This window comes from Ambystoma mexicanum, chromosome 3q (genome assembly GCF_040938575.1).
Source record: "Ambystoma mexicanum isolate Mex_15411 chromosome 3q, UKY_AmexF1_1, whole genome shotgun sequence".
NCBI classification, from domain to species: Eukaryota; Metazoa; Chordata; class Amphibia; order Caudata; family Ambystomatidae; genus Ambystoma; species Ambystoma mexicanum.
Genome location: NC_090926.1, coordinates 925,740,143 through 925,767,478, shown reverse-complemented (window position 1 = coordinate 925,767,478; position 27,336 = coordinate 925,740,143). Strand labels below are relative to the sequence as shown.

The window sequence follows — 27,336 nt, the reverse complement described above, 5'->3', positions numbered from 1 at the left end:
TGAATCTTGCTTTGCGTTATTCTGCAACCTCTGCAGCAGAACGCTCATCGTGTCTTCTGCATCCGGTCCTGGGCCTAAGGAAAAAGGCTTACCATCCTGAATCCAGTCTTCAGCAACACCTATAAAGACAAGAAAGAACAGGTTAGCATTCCGGCATCTGAAAGGCAAAGGCTTACCTACTCTTCGTGCGCTCCGGAGGTCTTCACCCTGCATTCCGGCATCTGAAAGATAAAAGCTTACCAACTCTTCGCACGCTCCGGAGGCCTTCGGCGCTGCATCCCGCATCTGAAAGACAAAACAAGGTGCGTTTAAAGACATTGGGGAACTTTAATACTCACGTGCCATTACTCCTTTCCACATCTAATCCAGTGGGTATTCCGGCACCCTGCAGCCGCTTCGAACTCGTACCTGCAAAATAAAAAGACAGTTAGAGCGCATCCTGAAGCAGGCAACAAGCGCTTACTTACGTGCTTCCAGGCGCTTCTATTCATCACACGGGCTCCATCTTCAACTCACTTCAGCCCATCATCCGCCATCGCCGGAACCCTGCAAAACAAGAGACATCATTACTAAAGACTTTAAAGACATTTGAATGACTCGAAACTTACCGTTCGTGCAGTAAACGATGGACAGCAGTCCTCTGAAGTCAAGAGGCCTGCGCTACCTATCCAGTGAAGAAACTGGTTACAGCACCCTGCCCCGAGGCAGATGGAGAGCTCGGCATTCACTTACCTAAGGTGAGAGCGTCAACCTTTGGGGGTCTACAGGAGAGGAGAAGAGGAAAGAGATAGGGACACCCCAATAACCCCAGTTCATTAACCCCATATTTTCTATCTGCAGACATCTTACTCTACACGTCAGGCATACAGTGCACAGAGGTCCAGCCCAAAGAGCCAACCCGTTGCTACACATCACCTTTGAAGATACGGTAGTCGCCCAGTCAAGACCGGCGCCTCTGCGAGAATCAGGTGAGCGTTACACCGATAAAGATACCCAGGACAGCTCTGGCAATCCCCTTGGCTGTAATGGTCCGAAGGGGTATAGCCTCAGGGTACCTGGTGGCACGATCTACCAGTTGGTTCCAGGATGAACCTGTGTACACCTGATGTGTAAGGCTCAAGGGGGCCAACAATGTCCATTCACACCCTCTCAAATGGTGTTCCAACCACTGGCAAAGGCTGCAGTGAGGCAATGACACTGCCGCCAGTCTTGATAGACAACTGACAAGTGGGACAGGACTTGTAGTGAGCTTCCATTTCTACTCCCATTCTCTGCCAAAAAAGGTGGGCTGAAAGCCCTTGCTTGCTCTTCCTGGTGCAAAGATGACCTGCAAAAGGAAGGGCCTGTATACCTGGGGTACAACCACCCTCTTGACTGCACCAGGTCCAAGCTGTGTAGGCTCACTATAAAGGAGCTCACCCTCCCAAAAGATCTTAAAGGTCATAGGCACTTCACCTTGTGCCTGGGCCAGTTTTCTTAGACTCTCAAGAGAGCGGCACTCTCTTTGACCCTTAAAATAATCCCCCCTACAAGGCCGTCCTTCAGCCAGCAGGCATTGACAGCCTGGGTGATCCTCTGGGTTTGTTTGTTTATTTATTTGTAACGCGCACCAGACCCAAGGGTATCAGGGCGTGAGGACAAGGATGTTTTCAGGAAGTTTTCAGCTTACATAGTTACAAGGTGCAATACAAATAAAGAGTAGCTTACAGAGTTACACAGATGCAATAAAAATTACAGTATAGGTTACAGTTCAGATGTCACCACAAGCATGTGAAACTGAATGTAAGTTACCAAATACAAGGTCGGGGGAGATGCTGCAGATGGAGTACACTTATAGCTATAAACAGTGCATTTAAGCAAGAAGTGAGAGGTGCAAAGGCTTTGAGGGTCATACTGTGGTTAAAGATAATTATCTTTAAACCAGTTGATGATATTTAGTCTGAAATGTGGGTAGGTTTGGTCTGCCCTAAGGATGGGTGGGAGGGAGTTCCAAAGTTGGGCAGCTTTGACAGGGAAGCTACTGCCGCCGATTGTCATCATTTTGAAGGAAGGGACTGCCAGGCAGTTTGTGTAGGCTGCTCTGGTAGGTCGGAGCGTAGGTTTTCTATTGAACCTCTGTAAAGTTATTAAGGCATATGAATGTTGGTGAAGCAGTTTTTAGTCTAATTTTGTCAATAGTGGAGAGCCAATTAGACTGTCTTCTTGCTGCCAAGATATATTCTCTTTTGGTCATTCCTAACGCTGCTCTCCGGGCGTTATTTTGAAGTATTTGAATTTTCCTGGTGATGTGTTTGTTGGACCCAATGTATAGGGTGTTACAGTAGTCCAACTTGGACAGCACAAGTGCTCTTGCCAGTGTGGTACAACTGCTTGTTGAGAGGAAAGGTTTAGCCAATCTGATCAGCTTACATGTGTAGGCTGTGGATGATGCCATTGCATTCACTTGTTTCGCCAAAGAAAGGCTGGAGTCGAGCAAAAAACGTAAGGTTTTTACCTGTTTGGCAACCTTAATTGTGTTGCCATCTATATCAAAGGAGGTATAATTATGGACAAGTTTGTTAATGTTGGATGTGGTCTCCAGAATGATGAGTTCCGTTTTGTCATCATTCAGGCATAGACCATGGAGTGCCGTCCATGCCTGGATGATGAGGTATATTCTATTCACCAAGGCTAAATCCTGATTGTAATCCCCTGTAAGTGGGATGAGAATCTGGGTGTCATCTGCATAGTTAGTGTAGGTGACACCGAGACAGAAAAGATCATCAAAACGGGGCTTGGTAAATATGTTATACGTGGTAGAGGAGACGCAGTACCCCTGAGGAACACTGCAAGTGATGGGAATCGGATCTGCTGCTTCTGAGGTGGAGAAGACTCATTGTTCTCTCACTTAAGAAAGATTGGATCCAAGCTATAGCTTGTTGCGAGAAATGCGCTGATGACGCTAGGTGGTTGCAGAGTACCTTATGGTGCACCAGGTCAAACGCTGCTGATAGATCCAGGAGAAGTAGTGAGGCAGATTTTCCTTGGTCTCTCAGGTCATCGACTTGGGCCTTAAGGTCAATGAGCGCTGTTTCAGTCCCATGTTGTGGTCTGAAACCTGATTGCCGGGTGCCAAGAAGTTGGTTCGGCTCCAAGAATTTCTGAATCTGTAGATAAGCCACCCTGTCTAGTATCTTTAGGAGGAATGGCACCGTTGTGATTGACCTATAATTTGTAGGTATAGCAGGGTCCAGCATTTGTTTCTTACGGAGAGGGAGGAACCAAGATTCCTTAAGGTTACTTGGGATGGTGCCTGAAGTGAATGACGCGTTGATAAGCTTAGAGATGAAAGGTGATAGGTCCCTCGCAGCGTCTTTTATGATTTGGCCAGGACATTTATATCATCAGCAGTGTGATGGTTTAAGTGAAAGTATTATTTTTTCAACCTCCAGTATAGAGACTTTAGCGAAGTTGAAGTGATGTGTTGGTTTAGGTAGAGTAGGCAGTTTACCGGTTTGTGGGTTTGAGGTCAGTATGTTTAATCTTCTCTTGGCGATTTTGACTTGGAGAGTAGCAATTTTGTCAGTGAGTGCCTTCTGTCTGTCAGAGCACCAGGTCTTATCTTTAACACAGTTATCAGGTACAGGGATTGGGTACTCCAATTCCTTTAGTATTGCAAAAAGTTCCTTGGTACCTGATTTAGCTTGCAATATCCTGTTATCAAAGCTTTCCTTTTTGGATCGCCGTATTTCAGTTTTGTCTTTCGTGGAGATGTTGATAAGGTTAGCTTTGTTTACCTCAGATGGTGATAGCCTGCAGATAGATTCACTTTTACGTTTTTCTTTCCTTAGTGATTTTAGATGTGGAGTAAACTAGGCATTTAGGTGTGCTCTCGGTTTACTATTTCCCATTTTTAAGGGCTTCTTTCATAACTTTATTAAATTTGTTGACTAAGGTAGATGGATCTATTGTGTCTGGTAGTGATTTTAAGGTAGGGAGTATCAGCAGTAAGAGTCTGTCAGTGGTTATATTCTTTTTATTCCGAGTTAACGTGGGAGGTGCTATGAGGTTATTTTGAGTCAAATGGATTTTGGCATCTAAGGTGAAAGCTATGAGTGAGTGGTCTGTCCATACCTGCAGGCTGATAGTGGTAATGGTAGTGTTACAGTTATAGACAGCTACCCAGTCAAGCATTCTACCCTTCTCATGGGTTGTCTGTGTTACTTTTTGGGCGAAGCCAAGTTCCGATAGGACATTGGCAATGGACGTTGCTTGTGCATCTTTAGGATCATTGAAGCCCAAATTCATGTCTCCTAATAGGAGTGCCTGTGATGCATTTTTTAGGTTCTCCGAGAGGATCATGGAGAGGTCCTCCTCGAAAGAGCCAATGGGGCTGTCACGATCCATGCTCCTGACCCCCTCAGGTATAACAGCCCCCTGGCAGCAGTGGGGCTAAAGCCCTTCACACTGGCCCCAATGGCCTTAAAACTCCATCAGAAACATACATGGAGTCAGTCCTGGCGCCAGGCTCATTATCAGGAATAAAGCAATACCAGTTTTGGACCTTAATCCAACATGGAGGCCTATTACACAGCTCACTTCTTTATAACCAAGCCATGCGGTCTAGTGTTTTGGGTGTGGCTCAGCCTGGAACTACTTGGCCTGGAACTACTTTACCTGGGCTATTTAAACCATACCCAAACAGCAGAACACGCTTCGCATTATTCTGCACTCCTGCAGCGTAACGCTCACTGTACCCAGCTCCTACTCATCTGCTTCCCCGGCGGCCTGATCCTGAAGCCCTAGATCCGGATTCCATTAATACCTGGAAGAACAAGAACTGCAAGAGCACTTACCTGTGAAGTAACCAGTCTTGAATCCATCCTGCGCTTCGCTTACCTCTCCCATTTCCAGAGTTCGCCGCAACCTGCAAAGGTAAAGAAACAAGGACAGCATTAATAACAATTCTTACATGGGCAAGCAGCGAGTCCTGGCAGCACCCTGTGCTTCTCTTACCTCGCCCGTCTCCGGGTTTCGCCGCAACCTGCAAGGGAGAAGGAACAAGGTCAGCATTAACAAAGCACTTAACTGGGCAAGCAGCTCTTTGATAGCTCACCACTCCGGAACATCACCGCAACCTGTACAAAGAAGGGAAGAGGACACAGGTTAGCAATTAACACCAATAGACAGTGCAGAGCTCTGCGCATCAATAACTCACCGTGGCCTTCGCCATCGGCGCGGCAACTCCGAGATTGCAACCATCCCTGTGAAAACAAAAAGAGACATTGTTAGGGAACAGCTTAGTGGAGCAAGACACCGAGAAGACAGAGAAAACGGAGGGAAAGAAAGAGACAGAATAAAGACGGAAAGACATTATAACTCACCTGGAAGACAGTAAGCAGAGTCGGAGTCACCGCCGGTCTGGACCCAGCATAAGAGCACACAGACCAGTGAAGCAACTAGGTCCACGGAACGCCCCCACCAACCACGCCCACCTGCCACAGAGAAACATGACAGAGAGTTCAACGCACAAAAACCTAAGGTGAACAATAACCCCAAGGGAGGGGATTTGGACCAGAGGGAGGTGGGAGTCCACCCATCACAGAACCAGTATCTTAAGCCTCCATTCTCCTGTGATAGGCGCTACCCAATGTCTGGCACATAACCAAGCAGAGAGGGGTCCGGGATAGCGCTTAGACCTCCATCCAGTATCGTGTGGCGCCCCCGTGGATACCAGGTGAGCGTAACAGGGGCTGGTGGTCTATGTATTAGATATATGGTGATGGTTTGGGAGTCTGAAATGGGTAGCTTGGCTATGAGGGATTGTCAAGAGTTGACATGCAGAGGTGCTGCTATTGCCATTGCTAGAATAGATTTGGCTATGATAGCTATACCTCCTCCACGGGTGTCAGCTCTATCTTCTCTGAGGATAGTGTAGTTAGTTGGTACAGCAAGCATCAAGGCAGGGCCTGCTGCCTGATGTAGCCAGGATTCAGTGATGGCTAATAAGTCGTAATTTTCTATTTGTATCAGGTCAGCAATTTCTGTGGCATGGGCTACTAGTGACCTTGCGTTAATGAGAGCTCCTTTCAGAGGGGGAGCAGGGGTCACTGTTGATATAGTGCGTGGGGCCTTACTATTGAGGTCAGCCGTTAAGGTTGGAGGTCTATTATGTTTGGACATTCTGGGATTCAAATTGTGGGTGCCACTTAAGTTGAAGTAATTAATCTTTTTAGGGGTAATATCATGTTTGTTACTGTGATAGGCAGGTGTGGTGGAGCAGCTGGCAGGCAGTTCGAATAATTTGGATAGTCTTGAGCATAGTTTAATGTTCCTGTGCGTAAGGTCGCACAGGATATTAGTTCTGGGAGGATAAGGTGTGTGGCTGAGGTTGATTAGCTTTGCTGGGCTGCATTCCACACCTGGTGTGGTCACTCTAGTGTTGCTAGTCATCGTATTTGAGGACATATTTTGGAGTAACGGACCAACGGTTGAGGACAATGCGATCATAAGAACAATTAGGTAAAGGGTGGTGGCTTTCATTATTTTCTGTAGCATTCGGGTACATCAGATGGCGATTGGTAGGGGTAGTGCTAGGGTTGAGTACTTCCCCTGAGGCAGGACCTCTGGCTCTTCTCCCCTTGGAGTTGGGTCAAAGGTCACCACTGGGCCTAGTCCCTCAGTGGGTGCTGCTGAAGCAGAGGGGAGAGAAGGAGCCTCCTTCTCTGAGATGGTCTTCTTACACTTAGCCTTGGGATTTCCCTTTGGCTTGGGTAACTGACTATCAGTCAGACCCTGTTTGGCCTGTGACCTAGTAACTGCAGCAGGCAGGGATAACCCATCCGAAATTATCCCCATCTTGAGCAAGTCATTCCCCAATAAAATGGTGGCGGGCACATTGTTCTGAACCAGGACAGGAACACTTTCTGAATGGTGAGTAGGGCTACAGAAAATAATTTGGGTGGCCCACCAGCTAACCTGGTGGTTCTCAGAGGAGCACCTACCTAGTCCTCTGGCCTGAGCAGGGTTCTGTCCACCACTGTCGTGCTAGCCGCAGTGTCTCTAAAACCAGTGGAAGGCTGGCCATTTATGAGGACACTTCTCAAAAATCTATTATTCTGTGGATTTGTATTCAGTACTTTTGAGTACTGGTCCCAGACCCCAAGGGACACAAAGGAAATATGTACAGGAGCACCAAATGGGATTCCTGGAGAGGAGGGGAGGACATTGGACTCCATCTCAGGTATTCTGTAGGGTAGGTAAGGCCAACAGCCTGAACAGCAAGTGACTTACTTTTATACTTGGAGTAACCACAGTCCCAACAGGTGCTAGGAATGTGAGGGACCAAATTGAATCCACTGGGAGCCTGGGATTCTGGAAATGCATCGGAGGGACAAGGCCTCTGTATCCTTGTCCTTTATTGCTTTTTATCATGTGTTCTGTCTTGTTTTCTGCACATGAGGTCATGTGGGCCTCCTGGCGGTGCAGCTCTTCCTGTAGTAGGTTTGGTGACCAGACCCTTGGGATACCCTTATGGCACCCATGGGTGGGAGTACAACCCTGTACTCCTAGTGTATGTTTTTGGGCACCTGTGTGTGGCCCACAATGCAGGGTATGGGTTGGTGGCAGCTCCGTGCTGAATTGACAGATGCCCTGCACGTCCTCCATTTTGGGATGCCCTGGCCCTGTCATTGGACTCAGTGGATTCCTGATAGGAAACAAAAAGGCCTCTGTGGCCTCTGGCTTTCTATCGCCTATTACCTTACTTTTCCCAAAGTCCCGGGAAGCCCTGACTCTGTCCCCTTTCTCCTGAATGGCTGTTGGCTGGAAGTTCCATATATGGTGGTGTGGGGAAGTCCAGGCCAGACCAGCTGGAGCCTTTCCAATGACTGTATGTTGTGGGTACGCCCGTGGGGTGGGACCTGGGTGAATGGAGTGTGTGACGAATATGCATTCCGTGTTATGGGTGTCTAGTATCTGGTGTTTGACACAATGACTGAGGCAGCCCTGCCGGAAACTGGTATGAATGCAGGGTGTATTGCTGAATGGCAGAGTGCTTGTCCGAATCCACATTCTGTGTTGTGAGTGTATGGATGGAGAAGAATGGCCTGAATGCACTGTGCGCCTGATTGGCTGTCTGACTGCCTGAATGCCCTTCTGAGTGATTGGTTGCCTGAATGTGACCCAGCAGAGTGAATGGGAGATCAACAGTATATCTGGGGGCCTCTCACTGCTAGAAATCATTCAGAAGCTGAAGATGATACTTGATGCTTACTCTCGAAGAAGAGCTGGAAGAAGAAGGTGAACCGATGTTCCCTTCCTTGCAATCTGAAAGCTGCTGTGCCTTCAAGAACTGTTCCAAGAGAGGACCTGGCTAGGAGACCTCTTCCCGAGCTACGAGGGACCATCGTGCGCCAGCTGATCTTTGCCAAAGCTCCCTGGTAGACAGACCTATGAAAGGCCGCCTACCGGAGAAGGGAACCGCCGAGGAGAATGCAGAGCGGACAGACCTCTACCGTCGCCGACAGCTGTCGCCGACCAGAGCCACAGTGCGCCCTTTGCCTAAGAACATTTTGATACAAGGACTCACTTGCTCATCCTCATCGACCGCTTTCGTCCTGCAGGAGAAAGTCAAGGCTGCCGATGACCGAAGAGAATCCGCCAGTCGATTTCCCGCCACCCGAAGACCTCAGTGACGCTGACAAAGCTACTGAAGCCAGCCATGGTCACGTCCTGGTAGCCAACGCCAGGCGCTGACGACTCGACGCCCTTGCTGGGCCAAAGTTCTTCATTGACTCTTTGCAGCAACGAACATTCGACGTTGAGGTCCACCGCACGCCTCTTTTTCACAGGACGTTCACAAGCTTTTGTCAACGAGCACCACGAAGATCGAAGCTGCTCCCTCTACGACAACGTTCACCCCTTTCTACACTGAATTTCGACGACCCGCGGCTCCTGCCTTTCAAGCGAGTGCGCCCAAGAAGGGCCGGTCGACGACGCTCCGAAGAAACTGTATGAAACCAGGTACTTTGGTGCAGTAGAACTTTTATAGAAGGAGATAAGACTCTAATAGACAATATCTGGACTGGGCTTGTAGTGCATCTTCATTTACAGGTTGCCCAGGTGGGGGGCGCCTCATACAGCACTGTGTCTAGGTATCAGGGCCAGTATTCTGCCAATTGTCTAACCGACTTGTCTTCCTCCTAAGTCTATGGTTGATATCGGGATGCTGTGTTGATTCGTATGCTATTTGTACAGTTGAGGCATTTTAATGGAATCAGAGTAATCATGGTACCAACTAGAACTGTATATATTTACCATTTTAGAATTGTCGAAGCACAAAGTGTGTTATTGTGATTGTGTATATAACGTGAACCTTATTTATATAAAGAGTTGTGTTTTAACTAACATAGTGTGTGGACATTCCTCTATGGGTGCTTGGGAACTACTCCTCTGTACTTAAGAACCAGTTTGCATCACCTCCTGAGAAGCTAGGCCTTGATTGCTCAACCATAGCTACCGTAATAGAGAATCTTGGCTGGGGTCCTCTGTGCCTCTTCAAAATCAGCGTGCACATTATTTGTATTCACACTCTAGTGCAGCTCTGCACTCGTTCTGCTACTTTGCTAGGGCCTCTCATTCACACGCCTGCTTCCTGCCTGCGAGCAGGGATAGAGCGCTCTGGGATCACTCACTGGTCTCCACAAGCTCCTCTGATCCCCTTGCATTCCGCAGCACCTCTGCTTCTCTGGCTCTTCACGATGCATCAAACCTCTCTGGTAAGCCTGCCTTCGTTTGTGCCACTTCAAATTGGAATGTCACTTGTTCCTGAGGCTCCCTGGTGCATGCCAGCCATCGGAGACGGCCTTGAGGCTTATAGGTGCACGCCAGCCACCCGAAACAGCCTCCTGCACGCTTCCCCTGCGCAGCCTTTGCAGAACGGGTCACAAGAGGGAAAGCCTTCCTTGCTGCATGCTTCCCGCTGTGCAGCCGCTGCACTTCAGGTTTCTGGAGACACAGAACCTCACAGGACCGGCAGCTGGAATCTGCCCTGCAATGGTCCCAGCATCTTCTCCATCCTCCAGCTTCTGTCTGGACTGCCAACTTAAACCAAGTGCTTTCTGCTTCTGACCTCCTCTGCTCTACACTAACAGAATCAGCTGCTTCTCTATGGCCTGCACCTGAGGTGGCTTTTTAAGCATCTGGCTGCCTCAGGTGTGGGTTATCTACACTAATGAACTGACCAATCCTGCCACATTGTGCCTCTTCAACCCTCTTCCTCGTCCCATTACTGAGGGAATTCTGGGACTTGAAGTCCCTAAAGGAAAATTTAGGTTTCCTTACTTCTGTTGCTTTGCAATAAGCCATAATAAGAGTGGGGCTTTCGAGGAAGTAAAACAAGAGGTTTCCTATTCCTCCTGACCTGTTCCACCTTCAAATCCACTCATGTGATCCTCCCGCAGAACACCACCCCCAGGGTCGGGATCAGGAAGCGTCTGCCTTTCCCTGGCCACATGAGAAGGGTCCCAGGCCTGGTTTTGTATTTGTATTTATTTTGTTTATATAGCACCTTACACCAAAGCTCTGAACATCATAACAACATGATACATAAAACAATAACAGTAGAAGCAACTTAAAATAATGAATCAGTCCAACAAAACAGTGATAATAGCAATTAAACTGGAGGGAAGAGGGTGAGCTTAGCAGTATCACTGAGAGGGAGAGGGGAGGAGGAGAAGGTGGAGGGAATGGAAGGGGAAAATGATAAGAGTGGGGAGGAGGGAGAGAGAAAGGAGATGATCAAGGGGAAAGAGGAAGGAAGGAGGGGGAACAGAAGGGGGAAGGGGTTTCATGGCGGTGAATGGAGAAGGAGAGATTTAAGGAATGTGCGGAATGAGGAGACGGAAGGAATAGAGCAGATAGAGAGAGGTAAGGAGTTCCAGTGTAGGGGGGCAAGGAGCTGGTAGAAACGGAAGCGGGAGGGGCACAAGGGGATGGAGGGACAGTGAGAAGGAAGTGGTCTGCAGAACGAAGGGAGCGGGAGGGAGTGTAGAAAGAGAGGAGGGAGGAGAGATAAGGGGGAGCGAGACCATGGAGAGATTTAAAGACTAGGCAGAAGAAGTGAAATTTAAGTTGGGAGTGAAAGGGGAGCCAGCCAAGGGAGGAAAGGGAAGCAGAGATGGAGTCATGGGAGGAGAGGAGACAGAGGGTATTGACGGCAGAATGGTAGATAGATTTGAGGGGGGTGAGATGGGAATTAGGTAGTCCAAAGAGTAAGGAGGAGCAGTAGAAGAGGCGAGAGAAGATAAGGGAGGAGATTAGAAGTTTAGTAGCATGGAAGGTGAGTGAGGGGTGGACTTTGCAAATGTTAAAGAGGTGGAAGCGACAGGCACGAGAGGTGAGAGAGATATGGTGGGAAAAAGAGAGAGAGGAGTCAAAGTGAATTCCTAAATTGCGAGAGTGGGCAGAGATAGGGAGATTAGAAGGAGGAAAGTGAATGAAAGGTGGAGGAGAGGGAGGGGGAATAGAGTTGGAGGGGAAGAATAGGACTTCAGTCTTGTCACTGTTGAGAGAGAAAGCGGGAGGACATCCAGTTTTTTATAGCAGAAAGACAGGAAGAGAGTTTAAGGTGGAGGTCGGGAGAGAAGGTAGAGAAGGAAAGGAAGAGCTGAGTATCATCAGCATAGAAATGGTGGGAAATGCCGAACAAGGAGATAACAGGGGCAAGAAGGGAGGTGTAGAGTGAGAAAAGGAAAGGGCCAAACACCGAGCCTTGGGGTACGCCATAATCCAGAGGCTGGGTAGGAGAGGACTGGCCTCCCCAGGAAACAGTAAAAGAGCGGGAGGAGAGGTAGGAAGATAGCTAGTTGAGAACAGAGCCTCTGAATCCGAAGGAAGAAAGAGTGTTGAGAAGAAGGGGGTGATCGACAGTGTCGAAGGCAGCAGAGAGGTCAAGAAGAATAAGGACAGAGGATTGCTTAGAGTGTCGAGCGGAGAGGAGGGAGTTAAGGATGTAGGTGAGGGCCGGATTCTGGGGGAATCATTGCTGATTCATCACAGAGGGGATTAACACTGTTTTTTCCATCAGCTGCATGTTTCTTTTTTAACTGAGAGTTGATACATTTCTTTATGCTCATTGAAGACCCCTTGAGAATGAAACAGTGAAGGATGGTTGTCTACAAATATGGTAATTGTGAACCAGCAATTAAGTGTTATGTAATGCTATTCACTTTTGTTATCGAAATAGGTTCTGGAATTGATGACTTTGTCCACTCCATAATGAGTCAGGGCATATCAGTGGATGTCCTTAGCATGAACCAATCAGACGAATATCTACCATATAATATTGCGCTGAGAGTATCCCGTGAAGGACAGGTACATTTTCCAATTATTCTTTAACTGTTTGTGTGTGTAAAATTCTGAAATCGAAGATCCAATTGGGCATAATACGACTCTTTTCTCTGTGACTTAGTTGAAAGTGGAGGAGAAAAGATTGTGGGTGCAGGTAAGTTAGGGAGTGGTACAGGGGTAGGGTGGAGGGGTTAGATGAGGCTGGTCAGAGGTGGGGGCAGGCAAGCATAGGCCTTTACCCTCGGAAGCTGCTCAGGGGCACAGATGAATGGCAATACCATGAAGTAAAGCCTGCATGCCAAGCTCACTGTTTGGCTGGAAGGTGTCAAAACATCATTTCCTGATTCTAATGTAATTTCTTTTTTATCAGATTTTATTGGCATTCGGTTATAAAATCATGAAATAACAGTCGTACAATACTATTTAGTTTCAATTATAACATTCCCCCCTCCCCCCTTAGTCATGGTTCGTTCCTTTTTTTACGACATCAAGAATCGGATGCAATTTAAGTCCCTTCACTCGCCATTCTCGGTAGCTCTACCATGTACGCTAAAACATTGGGCGTGTTCGCCTCCGCAGTTCATTGTTCATCACAAGCAACATGTCCTTTTGAATACAGTCCCCCACCCCAAACACGTATATTATCCGGTTCCTCCTGCCGTATTTCCCCAATCTCATCAAACAGACCAACCATATTTTTTTAAAAAGGGGATCCACATTCCTTAAATGTTAGACCTGGATTCATCTATGAGATGAGTTGGTTATTCCATATCATGAATTGCACAGACTTTGGTGATCCACTCTTTCTACCCTGGCATTCGTGGACATTTCTGTCCCTGGGCCAGGCAGCATCTGGCCGCCACCAACATTACCTGAAACAGATGGCCTTGTGTTATTGTGGTCCCCTTCCATATCCACCACAAAGAGAAGGAGTCATGGGGATGGGGACCTTTCTATCCCATCCACCCCCCTAATCCAGGACAGGACCTCTCCCCAGTACGTTTGTATCACCGAGCAGGGCCAGTTGTCGGTACTAGAGCGAGACTGTTGAGTGGTTGGCCCATCTGCACATGATGATCCACCTCCTATCATCAATATCCTCACCTAGACCTTGCCCCCACTTCACCCGTGCGGGTGGAGGATCCCTTGGGGTCCCCAGAAGCAGGAGTTTATAGAGTCTCGATATCACTCCCTTGGTTCCCTTCTGTGAAATCAAAACTTTCTCGAATTCTGTTAGTTCCCTCCTAAGGGTATCCCCCCACCTGTCTTCGGTGAGGGTCCCCTTTAACTGCAGGTAACGAAAGGGCGAGAGGTTATTGTTAGGAAATATTTCATTTTGTATGTAATTTTCCCTCCAGTTGTACACCCCCAAACTTTTTGCTGCTGTTTAAACAACTTAGTCTGACTTTGCCAGGGGAGCACAGCATTCTGCTGCACTCCTCTGGGCTTTCGCTCACTTTTTATGGGGAAACTGACATGCCCTTAAGACAGTCAGTGCTGGGAGACTTTGTTTTGCAACTTTTCTGCAACATGTAACAAGTGCACAATGTACTTGGGTCTCATAGTCATTTCCAAAGACCCTACATACTCTTGTAGGACTTTTTAGGAGATGTGCAGATGTGTCATGGACAGGGCTGGTGGCAGCTTATCTTTTCATATAATTTTAACCCTTTCCTGCCAGGTAAACTGTCTTAACAGTGTTTCGCACAAATAGGTGGTCTGGCTTCAAAATGGAGATGCCACGAGGTTCTTTGTCCTGTCCTTTGGCCATCTTGCCCCTTTGCCTTCCCCAGGTCAAGCCGACCCGGGTCAGTCCTTATTTGGTCCTGCAGTTTCCCGCGAAACGCCAAGATTTTGCGGGCTTCTGCATGCCTTGTGTGTGTGCCTCCAGGATGTGGGCTGGGGTGTCTGTCCCCAATACACATCCTGGGTGCTAGAGAGTCTGGAGTGCTGTGGCTACCTGGGACAACCGTGGTCCGTGATTGGTCCACATATGGAGTGTGTGTTCGTGAGCAGATCTCTCATTGGGTCCTCTCCGTTTTGCCGTGAAGGTAACTTTAGATAAGAGGAGGCCAAAAACACCCATACCAGGTCGATCTCTGGAGTTCTCACTGAACGAAGTATAGGATCCAAGTATCCTGAAATTAAGAAACTGAGTTGAGGAATCGTTGGGGAAACGCTGGAAGGTTTGGCACCCTGAGCCCACTGTCGTCCCCTGAGACCGCTCTGCATCTGGTTGTCCTAGAAGGTCTGCGAGGACGCTTCGACCCGTTAAAATAGTGGGACCAACTATTCTCGGCACCGTCAACAAAACCTGCAAGTAAGCCTTCTCGGAAGTGTCCCTGGGCCAACCAGTGGGCTGACCAGCTTACGCAGGGCCTTTGCTCTGTCTCTGCCGTCATTTCGAGGAGGCCCTCGAAACTTGGTATACTGCTAGCTCTCTGTCCCTGGCACCCTCACACCGAATTTCCAACACTTGGCATTCCCAGGTCTGAAGTGAGATGAGTGGGCCAGGACCGGAGTAAACTTGGTTACCGTGTTGCCCAGCCGTAGCAACGTTTTTTGCAGGTGCACTGCATTTGTGACCCTCTTGGCCCTGAAGCCTGCTGCAGTGAAACTTGCCTGATCCATCCATCAGGGGTGGAAAAATCATCGCTGTATCCCCAGAACTGAAAGCCGCAGAGACGTCCTTTTTGTTGCATTTGAACCTGCAGCTGCAGTGGACCCAACTGGCGAAGTTTACTCCAGAGTGCGCTTGGTGCTGGTGAGTAACCCTAACCTTAACCATTGGCCCCTAGCTCCTCCATCTGTTTTTATACATGAGTGGCCCCTGGGGGACCCTCTCCTTCCCACAGCTAGTGCAAACTAGCGACCTATTCCGAACCTTGGAATCACCTCTGCCTTCAAGTGGAGGCCCTCCTCGAATAGTGGGAATCTATTCTTCATCATCTCACCCACCTTCCTAAGCTGCTAGAGACCCAAGAAGAGACTTTGTTTTGCCCATTGGAACAACCGCGTGCACCTGCACTACATGTACTATTGAGCATAAGGCATCCTCCAGCTCCTTTAGTGACATGAAAGTTCCTCCCACCCCTAACTGTCCCGTCCTGCTAAGAGCAGGCTTGTGCCACTGGAGGGAAAATTACATACAAAATGAAATAATGCTTGTGGTTCTCCAATTCTGTCCCTAAGCGGGGGAGCCCAGATGCAACTCAAGGGTGAGGGCCATGTTGTGAGCCATCTATATTCGCCTCCCTCTTTCCACACGGACCACAACACACCCAACACTGGGTGTTGCAGGACCCTTTCTGGAATGCGTTTCTTGGGGACCCACAGCCATTTGTCTAATGTGACCGGGGCTAGGACCTCATTGTCCATTGCCACCCATTGCTTCCCAGTCCCCGGAGTGAAGTGATCCACTAAGATCCTCAACTGAGACACCCTATAATACATTTGTAGGTCCGGACACCCACTTCCTCCTTTGGTCTCGTCAGTACCTCGTAAGAGATCCTGTGTTTTTTACCCACCCAGAGGATGCGTAACAGGGCCCGTCTAACTTCCATCAGAAACGGCTTGGGCACCGGAGTCGGGAACATTTGAAACAGAAATAGGAATTTGGGTAGGATTATCATTTTCACCGAATTGAGGCGCGCCATCCATGTGAACCCCATCCCCGCCCACAGCTCAATATCCAGCCTCACCGCCGACCAAAGAGGGAGGAGGTTGCTGGCAAATAGGTCCCCAGGGCTCTGTGTCACCTGAATCCCGAGGTAACAAAACCTGTCTCTCTGTATGCTAAAGGGGAGTCCCTCCTCGTATTTTCTTTCGGTTTCCTATACATTTCCTGCCATGAACGCCACTGACATTCCCAGGTTAACCTTAAAGCCCAACATGTTTCCATACTGCTCCAGACATTTCAACACGCGTGGCACCAAATGGGATTGCTTGGTAATGTAAAGTAACGCATCATCCGCAAACAGGCTGATCTTACAATGTGTGTCCCCGACCCTTGCCCCACAGATCTCCCCATCATTCCAGATAGATGCCGCCCATGGTTCCATCACCAATGCATGTATGAGCCGGGACAAGGGACATCCCAGCCGTGTGCCCCTCCCCAGAGGAAACAACCCTGATTCTTTTCCATTCGCCACGATCTTTAGGGCTGACATCTACCCCAACCATCTTGGGCCCATCCCCAGGGATGCAAACACATCCCCCATGAAGGCCCAGCTCAGCATCCAAGGACAGCAGAATAGCCCCCCCCACCCCGGCACAGCCCTCGAGCTCAACACATGAAGGGTCTTTCTCATGCTGTCAGCTCTGTGTCTGTTCAGCACAAATCCCACCTGATCTGGGTGGATCAATCAGGGAAGGTATCTCTCCAGACGCGTTGCCAGAATCCTGGCAAAGATCTTTGCATCCACGTTTAGGAGGGAGATGGGCCTATAGGAACCACATTCCTCCGGGTCTTTCCCTGGTTTGGCTATCACGACGATCAGGGCCTGAAGAAATGTTGGTGGTATTGTGTCCTGCCCCCTAATCTAATTAAACAGCTTGGCCATTGGTTTTACCAGGATGGATTGGTATTGTTTAAAAAAGACGGCCTTATAGCCATCCCCCACGGGGACCTTCCCAGTCTTCAGCCTTTTAATAGCTCCTTCCACCTCTTCCTCTGATATCTCCCCCCTCCAGTGCCTCTCGTTCTAAGACCGTAGGTTTGGGAAGGGGGTGCCCAGCCAGATAGCCACGAATATCCTCCATCGACTCCCCCTCACGTTTCGTATGCAGCTCTTTGTAGAAATCTACAAACGATCCCACTACCTTCTCCCCTTCTTTAGAGATCCTCCCCTCTTTATCTCGAATACCTCCCACCCATCTCTCCATCCTACAACCTCTAGTTCTATGCGCCAGTATGGTCCCCACCTTGTCCCCCCTTTCATAATACCTCTGCCCCGTATACCTCATCTTCTTAACCACTACCCCAATGAGACCCGTATGCAGCGCCTACCTCTTATCCCGCATTTCTTCCAGTAAAGCCTCTCGATCCTCACCTTTACGGGTGAGTTGTGCCCGCATAGCCCTCAGTCCCTCACAAAGCTTACCCTCAATCAACATCCTTTCCCACTTCCTTCATGACCCCTCCGTGATGAAGGGGCATCGTCATCTCAGTTTCCCCATTATCGTTAATCTCAAAATATGCTTCCATTTCTTTCCTCAGTAATTCTTTAAATACTTGGTCCCTCAAAAGAGTGTCATTACATCGCCACTTATAATTTCTCATGGTATTTGGCAGTAGCCAATCCACCACCAGCAGTTTGTGGTCTGAACAAGTGATAGTCTCCGCACTCGGCACACCGACATCGCCCCCACCCAACCTCCTAAATGAGTAAAAGGTTGATTCTTGTGTATGTATGGTGTGGGGTGGGAGAAGAAAGTGTAACCCCCGGGGCCCTTCCATGATTTACGCCACACATCAGTCTAGTATATTCCTGCAAGAGGCCCCTCATGGCCAAGTTGTCTTTCGTAGCTTCCTTCACCCCGCCCCTTTTGCCGACCACCAATCCAGTCGAGGGTCAACTATGAGGTGAAAGTCCCCACCTAGGACCATGGCTCCCTCTGCCCACCCATCCATTACTTTGAATATCCTGTGCACAAACTTTATCTGCCCCATATTAGATGCATAGAGGGTAGCCAATGTGATCTGCATGCCCTCACACGTACCCTTAATCCCCAGGAACCTCCCTCTGAAGCCCCTCTAGATCTCAACATCCATGAGGTGTATTGATTTGCCCAAGAGTATGCCCACCCCCTTTTCTTTGGAGGATTTATGCGAATCCCAAAATATCCTCCCGATTTCCTTCACTTTTATTGCTGACTTCATCCCCTGCCTGTAATGTGTTTCCTGTAAGAAAAGAACCACTAACTTCTGTTTGTGGAACATGTTGCTAGTAATGGACAGTTTATTTTGAGAATTCAGGTCCTTATCGTTAAGCATACCCACCCGTCCTTCAACCATTATCAACGCTTACCCTGTCCTCAAATGCTTCCACGCGCCCTGCTCGGCCCGAGGCCTTCTGTAAACTGAAGTTCCATGGCTTTACCCACCTAACCCCTCCTTTTCGTTTCCACCCTGACTCCCCCCTTTCCCCAACCCACCCTCCCCCACACCTCTCTCCCCACTCCCTTCCTTCCCCTACCTTTCTCCCTCCCTCCCTCCTTTTTGAGGCGTCCGTCTCCATCCCCCAGGTTTGCTGGGATTGGTTGACAAACCATCAGGGGCTTATCCCCTGTCCCGGGTCACTCGTCTAATGGGGGTGCCACCCCCCCACCTACGCCTTACCGGTATATTCAGTATGTCTCAATGGCCCTGAATAGGGGCCCCCAATCTCTTCCTCCCCTCTGGTCCCCATACCTCTGTTCTGGAACAACATCAAGAAGAAAACCTCCTCAGCCCATCCCGCAAGCAAGAACAGGCCGAACCTTATAAACAGTGCCTCAGCCGCCACAACAATGTCAGCACCAACATAGAAAAAAGAACAAGCCCATCGTGGCAATCCGCCTGCGCAATACATTGCCCCTCGGTCCTCTAAAATCCTGCTAGGACAGCAGAGCGCACGTCAGTGAGCAAATCACCTACAAAACAGTTTCATTTCACTTTACGTGCCCACCAAAGGTGGCAAGGGGATGTTTAGTTTTTTTTTAAATTTCCCGGTTCCTTTCACCCTATGCTTCCCCCTGGTCAACTCTGGGCCGCTTGGACCCCGAGTTGGATCCAGGTCTTCCTCAGGCTGCTCCATTGAGGGGCCCGCTTGGCTTCCATCCAGGTCATCCGTGCCTCTCCCCCTGCCATTCAAAAGCCAGGTAGAATGGGTGCCCCCAGCGGTATCTGACCCCCTTCTCTTGCAGCCATTTAGTGAGGGCCCCACACTTTTTCCTTATTAGGAGGGTAAGGGCCGAGAGATCCTGGTAGATGGCCACTCTGGAATCTCCATATTGTATTTCCCAAAGGTTTTTCACCTTCTCCAGAATCCTGGCCTTGTCTCTGTAGTAGTGTAGCCGTGCCAGCACTGAGCGAGGACCTCTCCCACCCCCCTCTGCTTGATGGACTCTGTCTATCATGACCCCTTCTCCCGCGTCTGCTCCGAGGACAATCCGTATTATGTCCTGCACCTTGCCTTCCAGGCCCAGCGGGGTCTCGCCATCCGTTTCCACCAGTACAAAGAGGCATAGATTATTTCGCCTCTCACGATTCTCTATGTCGTCCACTTTGAGGTGGAGCTCCTCCTCCCGGAACTGTATCTCCATAAATCTTGCCTCGATCTGTGTTTTCAGGATTCCAGTGGACATTTGGTTGCTCACAACTCCATCCATTCGTGCTTCCAACGTGGACACCTTAACCGTGAGGTCGGCCAGCTTAGCCCCCATGTCCGTTCTCATTACCCTTATCTCCTCTAGGATCATTTTGATGTTGTTTTGCGTGGTTCCCAGGTCCACTGCAGCCGCGGGGGTGGAGGGGCTGGCTTCCATCTCCGCGTCCCCTGCCTGGAACTGTTACTTTGCCAAGGCCACTTTCCAGCTCATAGGTTGCCCTCTCCCCAGTGTACCCAAGCCCACTGGGCGTTCGTGGCTCAATCCCGCCTGCAAGCGGGTCGGTCCCTCGGGGCTAACTTCAGTGACTGTAAATGATGAGGTTCGGAGCCCAAAGAGGGGAGGGTTGCTGCAGTGTGATCGGGAGCGAGTCCATGCGCCAGTATATTCTCCTCCGCCACAACCCCGTGCTTCTACTAACTTTTAGCCCAACACCCCTCACTGTCCGGTCTAGATACGGGGGTTCCAGGCGTTAGGGGGTCTCCTTCTGGCCAGACTTCTTTCATTGTCCCTTCCTCCCCATGGGCGCGGAACCCAGGCACACTCACGCGTCTGCCCGGGATACTGTTTTTTGCACCCAGTGTAAGTGCCCAGGTCCTCTGTAGGGCCTCTCTGCCAATAAATGGAGGAACCAACGTGAGCAAGGTCGATGCATTGGCACCTAAGTTCTCCGGCACGTCTGTGCCATCCCAGGGGAGTGGCGCCATGTTACAGCAAGGCCTGCACCCACCAAGAGTGCGCTGCCAAAGTGGCCCAGTGTGCGGTGGTGAATGCCTCCGTGAACTTAATGTGTCCCTTTGGTTATCTGAGTGAAGGGTCTCTGTCCACCCAGCACCCTTGTTGATTTGCTTCCTGCAGCACTGGTGTGGCTAGTTGCGATATGCCCAGCTATGTCTCTCCCAAACAGCTGCATTTGCCACTCCCTACTCCATTGGACCTTCAATGAGTCCTTGTGCTGTTGGGCCTGTTGTCCTGGGGCCTCCCCTCCTTGGAACCCACTGCTGGTGGAGCCCTGTGTTGCCCCCGGGGGGGGGGTTAGTCCCACTAAGCGGGCCCTGCTCTAGATACTGAAAGTCCTGGGTCCAGGTGTATCCCCAATGCCTCACCGTGCAGTCCTCCTCACGTCCCCCAACTAAGGCCTCCTTACTGCCCTTAAGTGCGTCCCTTCCCCCAGATGGTATCCACTTTCAATCCGTTTGTACCGGCCTCCGCGTGTGCGCTGTGGAGGCCGCAGGTCTCCCGCGTTATCCCGGGAGAATAGAGGGCCTGCCACTCACCTCCTCCTCTCCCCGCGTGCTGCTCCGATCTCCCCTGCTTTCCCCACAGGCCAATAAGGGCGTGCTCCCATGTCGGCCCAAGCCGTGGAGGAAGCACCAGTGGGGGAGGACAATTCGCCGCCGTAGCCGCCTCCCCAGGCAAGGCAGAGCGGGGGCAGTCTTGCTCCACAGGTGTTGACGTGTTGGCCATCCAGTTCTAAAAGGCTCCTCCACCTCGGGTTGCATGTCGGGTTGTCACAACGCACAGCCCGCACTGCCCACGGCCACCTCCTCAAGTGCATAAGAGCGGGGGCGGTCCCGCTTCCCTAATGTCAGTGTGCCCGCCACCCGGCTCTACGAGGCTCCTCCGCTTCAGGCTGGAGGTCGGGCTGCTGCAACGCGCACCCCGGGTTTGGTGCTGAGCAGATAGGGAGGCAGGATGCTCCCAGGGCACGGGCTACCCCACCAGGCATCCGGGGCTTCTTCTTTGCCGGTGGGCACTCACCCCCGCCCGGGGGAACAGACTGGTGGGACGTCATCGGGACGGCAGCCCGGCCTCGGTTTCACTTTCACCTAAGATGCGCACAGTGCGAGAGGCGAGGAGCGCCAGAAAGCTCTCCACGGCCGTTCCAAGTAGTGGGGGCACCTCAGGAATCTGGGGTTTTACCTGCAGGTGGGGGCCAGGTTCTGACACTCGGGCCTTGCCTCTTTGGTGGAGTCGGACCCCGTTCTCCACAATATCTCCTCATGGTTCCCGGGGCTTGGTACAGAGCTCTCAGCTCAGGCAGCCATCTTGCCTGCGCCCCCTGGTGACCTCCGATTTTAATAGGTCAACCATACCATCCTGCTCAACCGTCTCTGTGAAAACCTGGGTATCACTGATCAGACTCTGGCTTGGCTGACCTCTTTCCTCTCAGATCGACCCTCCTAGGTCCAACTTGGGTCCTTCCTTTCATCTATCTTCCTCTCTACCTGTGGTGTTCCCCAGGGGTCTAACCTCTCGCCCTGGCTTTTCAACCAATACCTGGCAACTCTCGCCCACTGCATTGCCATTTTCTACTCAAATTTTCAGTGCTACGCTGACGACACTCAACTCATTTACAGGCTGCCCTCTGCCACCTCCTCTCCCTCTCTCATCTCTGATTGCCTAACTGCCATTCAAGATTGGTGTGCCGCCAATGGTCTTTGTCTGAATGCCAGCAAGACAGAGATCCTCCTCATCGGCACACCTTCACCATCCTTTCCCCTCACTCTCTGGCCAGCCTCCCTTGGCCCTCCTCCTACCCCCACCTGCGAGGCTAAGAACCTCGGGGTCATCTTTGACTCCACTCTTTCCTTCTCCGCCCACATCTCTGAGGTCTCTAAAAAGTCACATTTCCGACTGCACCTCTTCAGAGGTACTCTGCCTTTCCTCTCCTTCCCCCAGAAGCTCATGGTATCTCAAGCATTGGTTCTCTCTAGCTTGGACTATTGTAACAGCCTCTATCTAAATCTACCTGCCTCTACTCTCCGCCCTCTGCAACTAATCCAGAACAGGACTGCGAGACTTGTCCTTGGCCTCAAGCCCTTGGATCGTATCTCTCGAGCTCTGAAATCTCTCCACTGGCTCCCAGTGGATGCAAGGATTAAATTCAAAACCCTCTGCATTGTCCACAAGGCTTTCTGGGGCCTGGGTCCAAAATACCTTCAGCTATCCCTTTGCAAATAGCTCCACTCTCGAGCTCTTCGCTCCTCTACCTCCAACTCACTCAGGGTCAGTCGTTTTTCTAAGAAACGAGCTGGGGTTAGATCTCTGTCTTTGGCTGGGGCTTCCCTCTGGAACAGCCTCCCTGCCACTCTAAAACTTGAGGGGTACCATCACCGGTTCCGGAAGCACCTCAAGACCTTCCTCTTTTCTTCTGCCTTCGCTCCCCCTCTCCCTTGCTGATCTGTTCTCTCTTGGCACCGTGCACCTGGCCACCCTCTGTCTTTTGGACCCAGGTACCTGCGCATCCTGCCACCCTCCTGCACTGCCTCCGGGCCACCCCTTGCACTGGGGTCTGTATCTGTACCCATACAGCCCCCCTTTTTTTTCCTGCACTTATCAGACCTACCCTGTCTGCTGCCTTAAACCTAGCACTTGCAAATTGATGGCTGCATTACCACTGTTTGTTGCCCTTATTATTTATTTATTGTTATTTATCTGTTTCTCCTCTGCTTCGCACTTTCCACCTCTCCCCCCTTCCATGCACTTTTCCCCTCCCCCTCTCCCATGCACTTGCGCGTTCTTAATGTCACTGGGCCTAGTAAGATCGCTGTTTTGTTCTCCCCTGTTCCCCTCCCTTGCCTTGTCGCGCTCTGTAACAGTTGTGTACGAGCGTGATAGAAATAAAATATCAATCAATCGATTAATGTAATTTAATCACATTTAATCACCTTCACTTTTTCTTTTTAAAGAGTATCTTCTGGATATTTCTGTGTATGTATTTTCAGTTCCACTCCTTTGGTAAGGTTCTCTGTATTATATTGCAGTTGGAGATTTGGGCATTCATATTCATTTAAGCTTGTCAGCTGAACGATATACAAGTGGTTATACTAGGGCTATGCATGTTTTCATAGTAGAAAAGGTATTTGACAGTCACTCCCCAGAGAAGTGAGGCAGGGGAAGCACTTGGCTTTGGTATTTCAGAATGGACAATCACACATGTTGGTTTCTTTTTCAGAGAGCACCCTGACATTTCTTAGGAGGAGCAATAATGTCAAGCTTCTCCCTTTTGGGCAACTCATTGAGAATGAACTTTCCTTTTCTCTCAAGATATACTGTTGCAGAATGAGTGGTCTTTCTATTTGGCCATAGTATATATAGTCTATATCCTCCTTTAATCCTCCTTTTCTGAAAAGGCAAATGTTTATATCTCTTGTTCATCTACACAGCCACTCCCTGATACCAGATCCATGGGCAGAATATATGAAACAGAAATTTGTCAGTGTAAAAATTAATATTATGCATTGAAATTAATTATTCAAAGAAAACAAATATCAGCTACGCCAACTGAAGATCGGAAATAAGTTGAAAGCGATAGGAATAATGGAAAATGTATTGTTGTGGGTGCCCTTCTGATGTTTGTCCCTTAAACTCCTCCAGTGCTTCAGCCGGTGAGAACAATATTTGTTCATGTCTTCTGCAACAGTATAAAAAACATGGCCCACTGACATTTATGCTGAATTGGTATAAAATAAATTACCTATGGCTGTGGCCTCTCGCCTTCATGAGTAAATCACCTGAGCCCAACAGCCATAGCCTTTGGCTGTGGCCATTGTCCCCATTGCAACAGTTAACAAGATCCCACCATTCATGGCTTTCGACCATGGCAAGTGGCCTCAGACTTTGGCTGTGTCCGCTGTCCACATTGCACCAATTAGGCTAAATGTCTTAACTATGGCCACAACCTAGATGTCGTTCACTAGTAAATAACCAGTTCCCGCTGGCCATGGCCTTCAACTATGAACAATCCCTGTGTGGGCCTTCTGATAAAGAGCATCTTACTTATTTTAATGGCTGTGGCCATTGTCCACATTGCAACAGTTAACAAGATCCCACCAGCCATGGCTTTCGACCATGGCAAGTGGCCTCAGCCTTTGGCTGTGCCCCCTGCCCACATTGCACCAATTAGGCTAAATGTCTTAACTATGGCCACAACCTAGATGTCGTTCACTAGTAAATAACCAGTTCCCGCTGGCCATGGCCTTCAACTGTGAACAATCCTTGTGTGGGCCTTCTGATAAGGAGCATCTTACTTATTTTAAACCGGAACAAGGATCCAGTGGTAGCAGTGGACAGCAGGTGGCTTAGCATTCTGGATTTCATTCTCCTTCCTATTGACAAGATTTGTGATGATCCCAATGTCTTGTGCCTGAAGATGAAGTAAAATAATTCTTTAGTCAATGTATATGGCACAAATGATTGCTACTTTGATGGATGTTCATGTTGTAGCAACCACTACCTCTTTATTGCAGGCTTAAAGGATTACATTGGCATAGAACATTTGAGTAGCAAAATGGTCAATGCTCCCAATGGGACATGTACACAAGATGCTTAGTGAGTTGTCCTTTGATCTTTGTTTCCTCTATTTCAAGGTTAAGTGCGGGTTATCCCTGATTACCTTTCCATCCTCAGAGCAATAAAAGGTCCATTGGCTGCCCCACTGACTTCCCAGAAGACATTTGTGACTTGGGCACGGATTCGATAATTAATGTCAGAAGGAACTCAGATTTCCCTGCTTAAATAAAGCTAAGGGGAAACACTCTAATACAGGATGTCTGGCCCTCACACTTGAACATCCAACACAAAGAAAATATATGGCATTTCAAATAACATCAATAATAGTTTGTACAGTTCATTGATAACCTGTTAGTAACCTAGGTGAACTCACTTCCCCAGGACCCCAAGAAACCTCAGCTTCACTGTTTAGTAGAATGAAACAAGGACACTCTTGTAAATAGAACAGTCGCAGTTCAGTTCTTGATCGTTCAAGTAAAGTTTTATTTACCAATGTTCCAACAACAACAAAGCTTCTCCTCTTGGTGATAAGACTTTCCACTTCAACACAACAGCATCAATATCATTCCTGGCCACGATGTTTCTCACCAACCTCCAGTTGTTCAAGAAGAATGATCACAATTCAAAGGAAACACAGTTCTTGGTCAACAGTTATAATGTCTCTTTTCCACAAGATAATGATCTTCAATAGATATCTTTGTCAGGATGACGTCACAGTGCTGATAACTCTGCTTCAACAACTTCACTTCTACCAAAGTTTACCATGAGGACATTCTCCTTTGTCTCATAGCATTTCCACTCCACTTATGCTACTGAAGTCTTGCATCTACTGACAACCAGATATACTAATACTGCATCGGTACTTTGTAATACAACCACAGCTTCAGTACTTTGTGATTCAAAATATGTTTTGGTCTGACAAGATTACTTCAAAGCACTTTAACACATTCAAATAGGCAAGGCACACTTCCTCTGAATACCTCTTCTCAAAATGGGCATCCTGTTTGTCTCTCTTGTTTGTCTGCCACAACAACAAACTTGGTTTGCCTTTAGGACCCACTTCTCTCTTCTCTGACAGTCTTGGCAATATAGGTTGTATCAACTTCAAATAATATTTATGAGAAGCAGGTGTCCTTTCCCAATTTTGCCTTCATCTCTCTGACAACTGTTAGCCAAAATAACTACCCAGAAGTCGTGGTGCCACTCTTTTGGCTTCAGGAAATGTTTGCACACTTGTATCTTAGGCAAGGTTACATTTATATTGGGCTCAGAGTGTTGGTTAGATGGTTTTCTGGCTTTCAGGAATGCTACTTTCAGTCTTAGGGCCTCATTACGGGTTGGGTGGAGTGGTAAAAATGCACCGGTAATGCTATTACCGCGGCATTACCGCTTCTCCCAATCCCAAATTTGTGCGGAAAGTTGGAGGTTTGCCTCCAGCTTTTAGCTGGAGGTAAATCTTGCCACTTAATGATATGATATGATCTGGCATTTATAACGCACCTATACACAAGTGTTTCAAGGCGCGATGAGGCCGGGAGGGGGAACAGAGGGAAGACAGACAACGATCCTACTATGCCAGGTATCAATCAGATCGCGCAAGTGCATGGGAAGGGGAAGGAGGAGAAGTGCGGGGGTTAAGGGGGAGAGGACAGTGCAGTACATGAGATAAGACAATAAATAACAATAAGTAAAAGTACGGCCAGCAGGTGGCAAGTGAAAGTGTAAGTGCAGACATCAGGTGTCAAGTGCTGGAAGTGGGACCGTAGGGATACAGAAAACAGTCACCAAGTGCAGGGGTTTCCAGGAAGGCAGTGCAGGAGTGCGACTGGCGAGGGAGGGGACCTGGGCCTGAGATCAGAGGGTGGCCAGGTAACCAGTGCAGTTTCAGTGTCAGCCAGGAAATCAGCAAGGGAGAGGAGGAGAAAAAGCAGACGCAAAGAGAAAGGTTTTGAGGTCCTTCCGGAATCGAAAATGATTCTCCTCAAGTTTCAGGGAGGCAAGGAGGCTGTTCCAGAGGGAGGCCCCAGCTGAAGAAAGAGATCTACCACCAACTTGTTGCTTGGAGAAGCGACTGACCCTGAGGGAGTTGGAGGCAGATGAGCGAAGAGCTCGAGAAGGAAGGTATTTAGGAAGAGAGAGTTGAAGGTATTGAGGCTCCAGGCCACAGAAGGCCTTGTGGACAATGCAGAGGGTTTTGAACTTAATCCTCGCAGCCACTGGGAACCAGTGCAGAGATTTTAGTCCTCGAGAGATACGAACCCTGGGCTTGAAGCCAAGGACAAGTCTCGCAGTCCTGTTTTGGATAAGTTGCAGAGGGCGGAGAGTAGAAGCAGGCAGATTTAG

At 49.1% G+C, this 27,336-nt stretch overlaps 1 protein-coding gene across 1 annotated transcript in view; it reads left to right on the top strand.

Moving 5' to 3' along the window:
* LOC138583119 (ATP-binding cassette sub-family A member 9-like) overlaps positions 1-27,336 on the top strand; it is a 2,601,648-nt gene that overhangs the window by 1,253,275 nt on the left and 1,321,037 nt on the right. Inside the window, exon 21 of the mRNA XM_069655079.1 lies at positions 12,227-12,354. Within this exon, the coding sequence (XP_069511180.1) occupies positions 12,227-12,354 (128 nt within the window). The remainder of the gene's footprint in view (positions 1-12,226; positions 12,355-27,336) is intronic.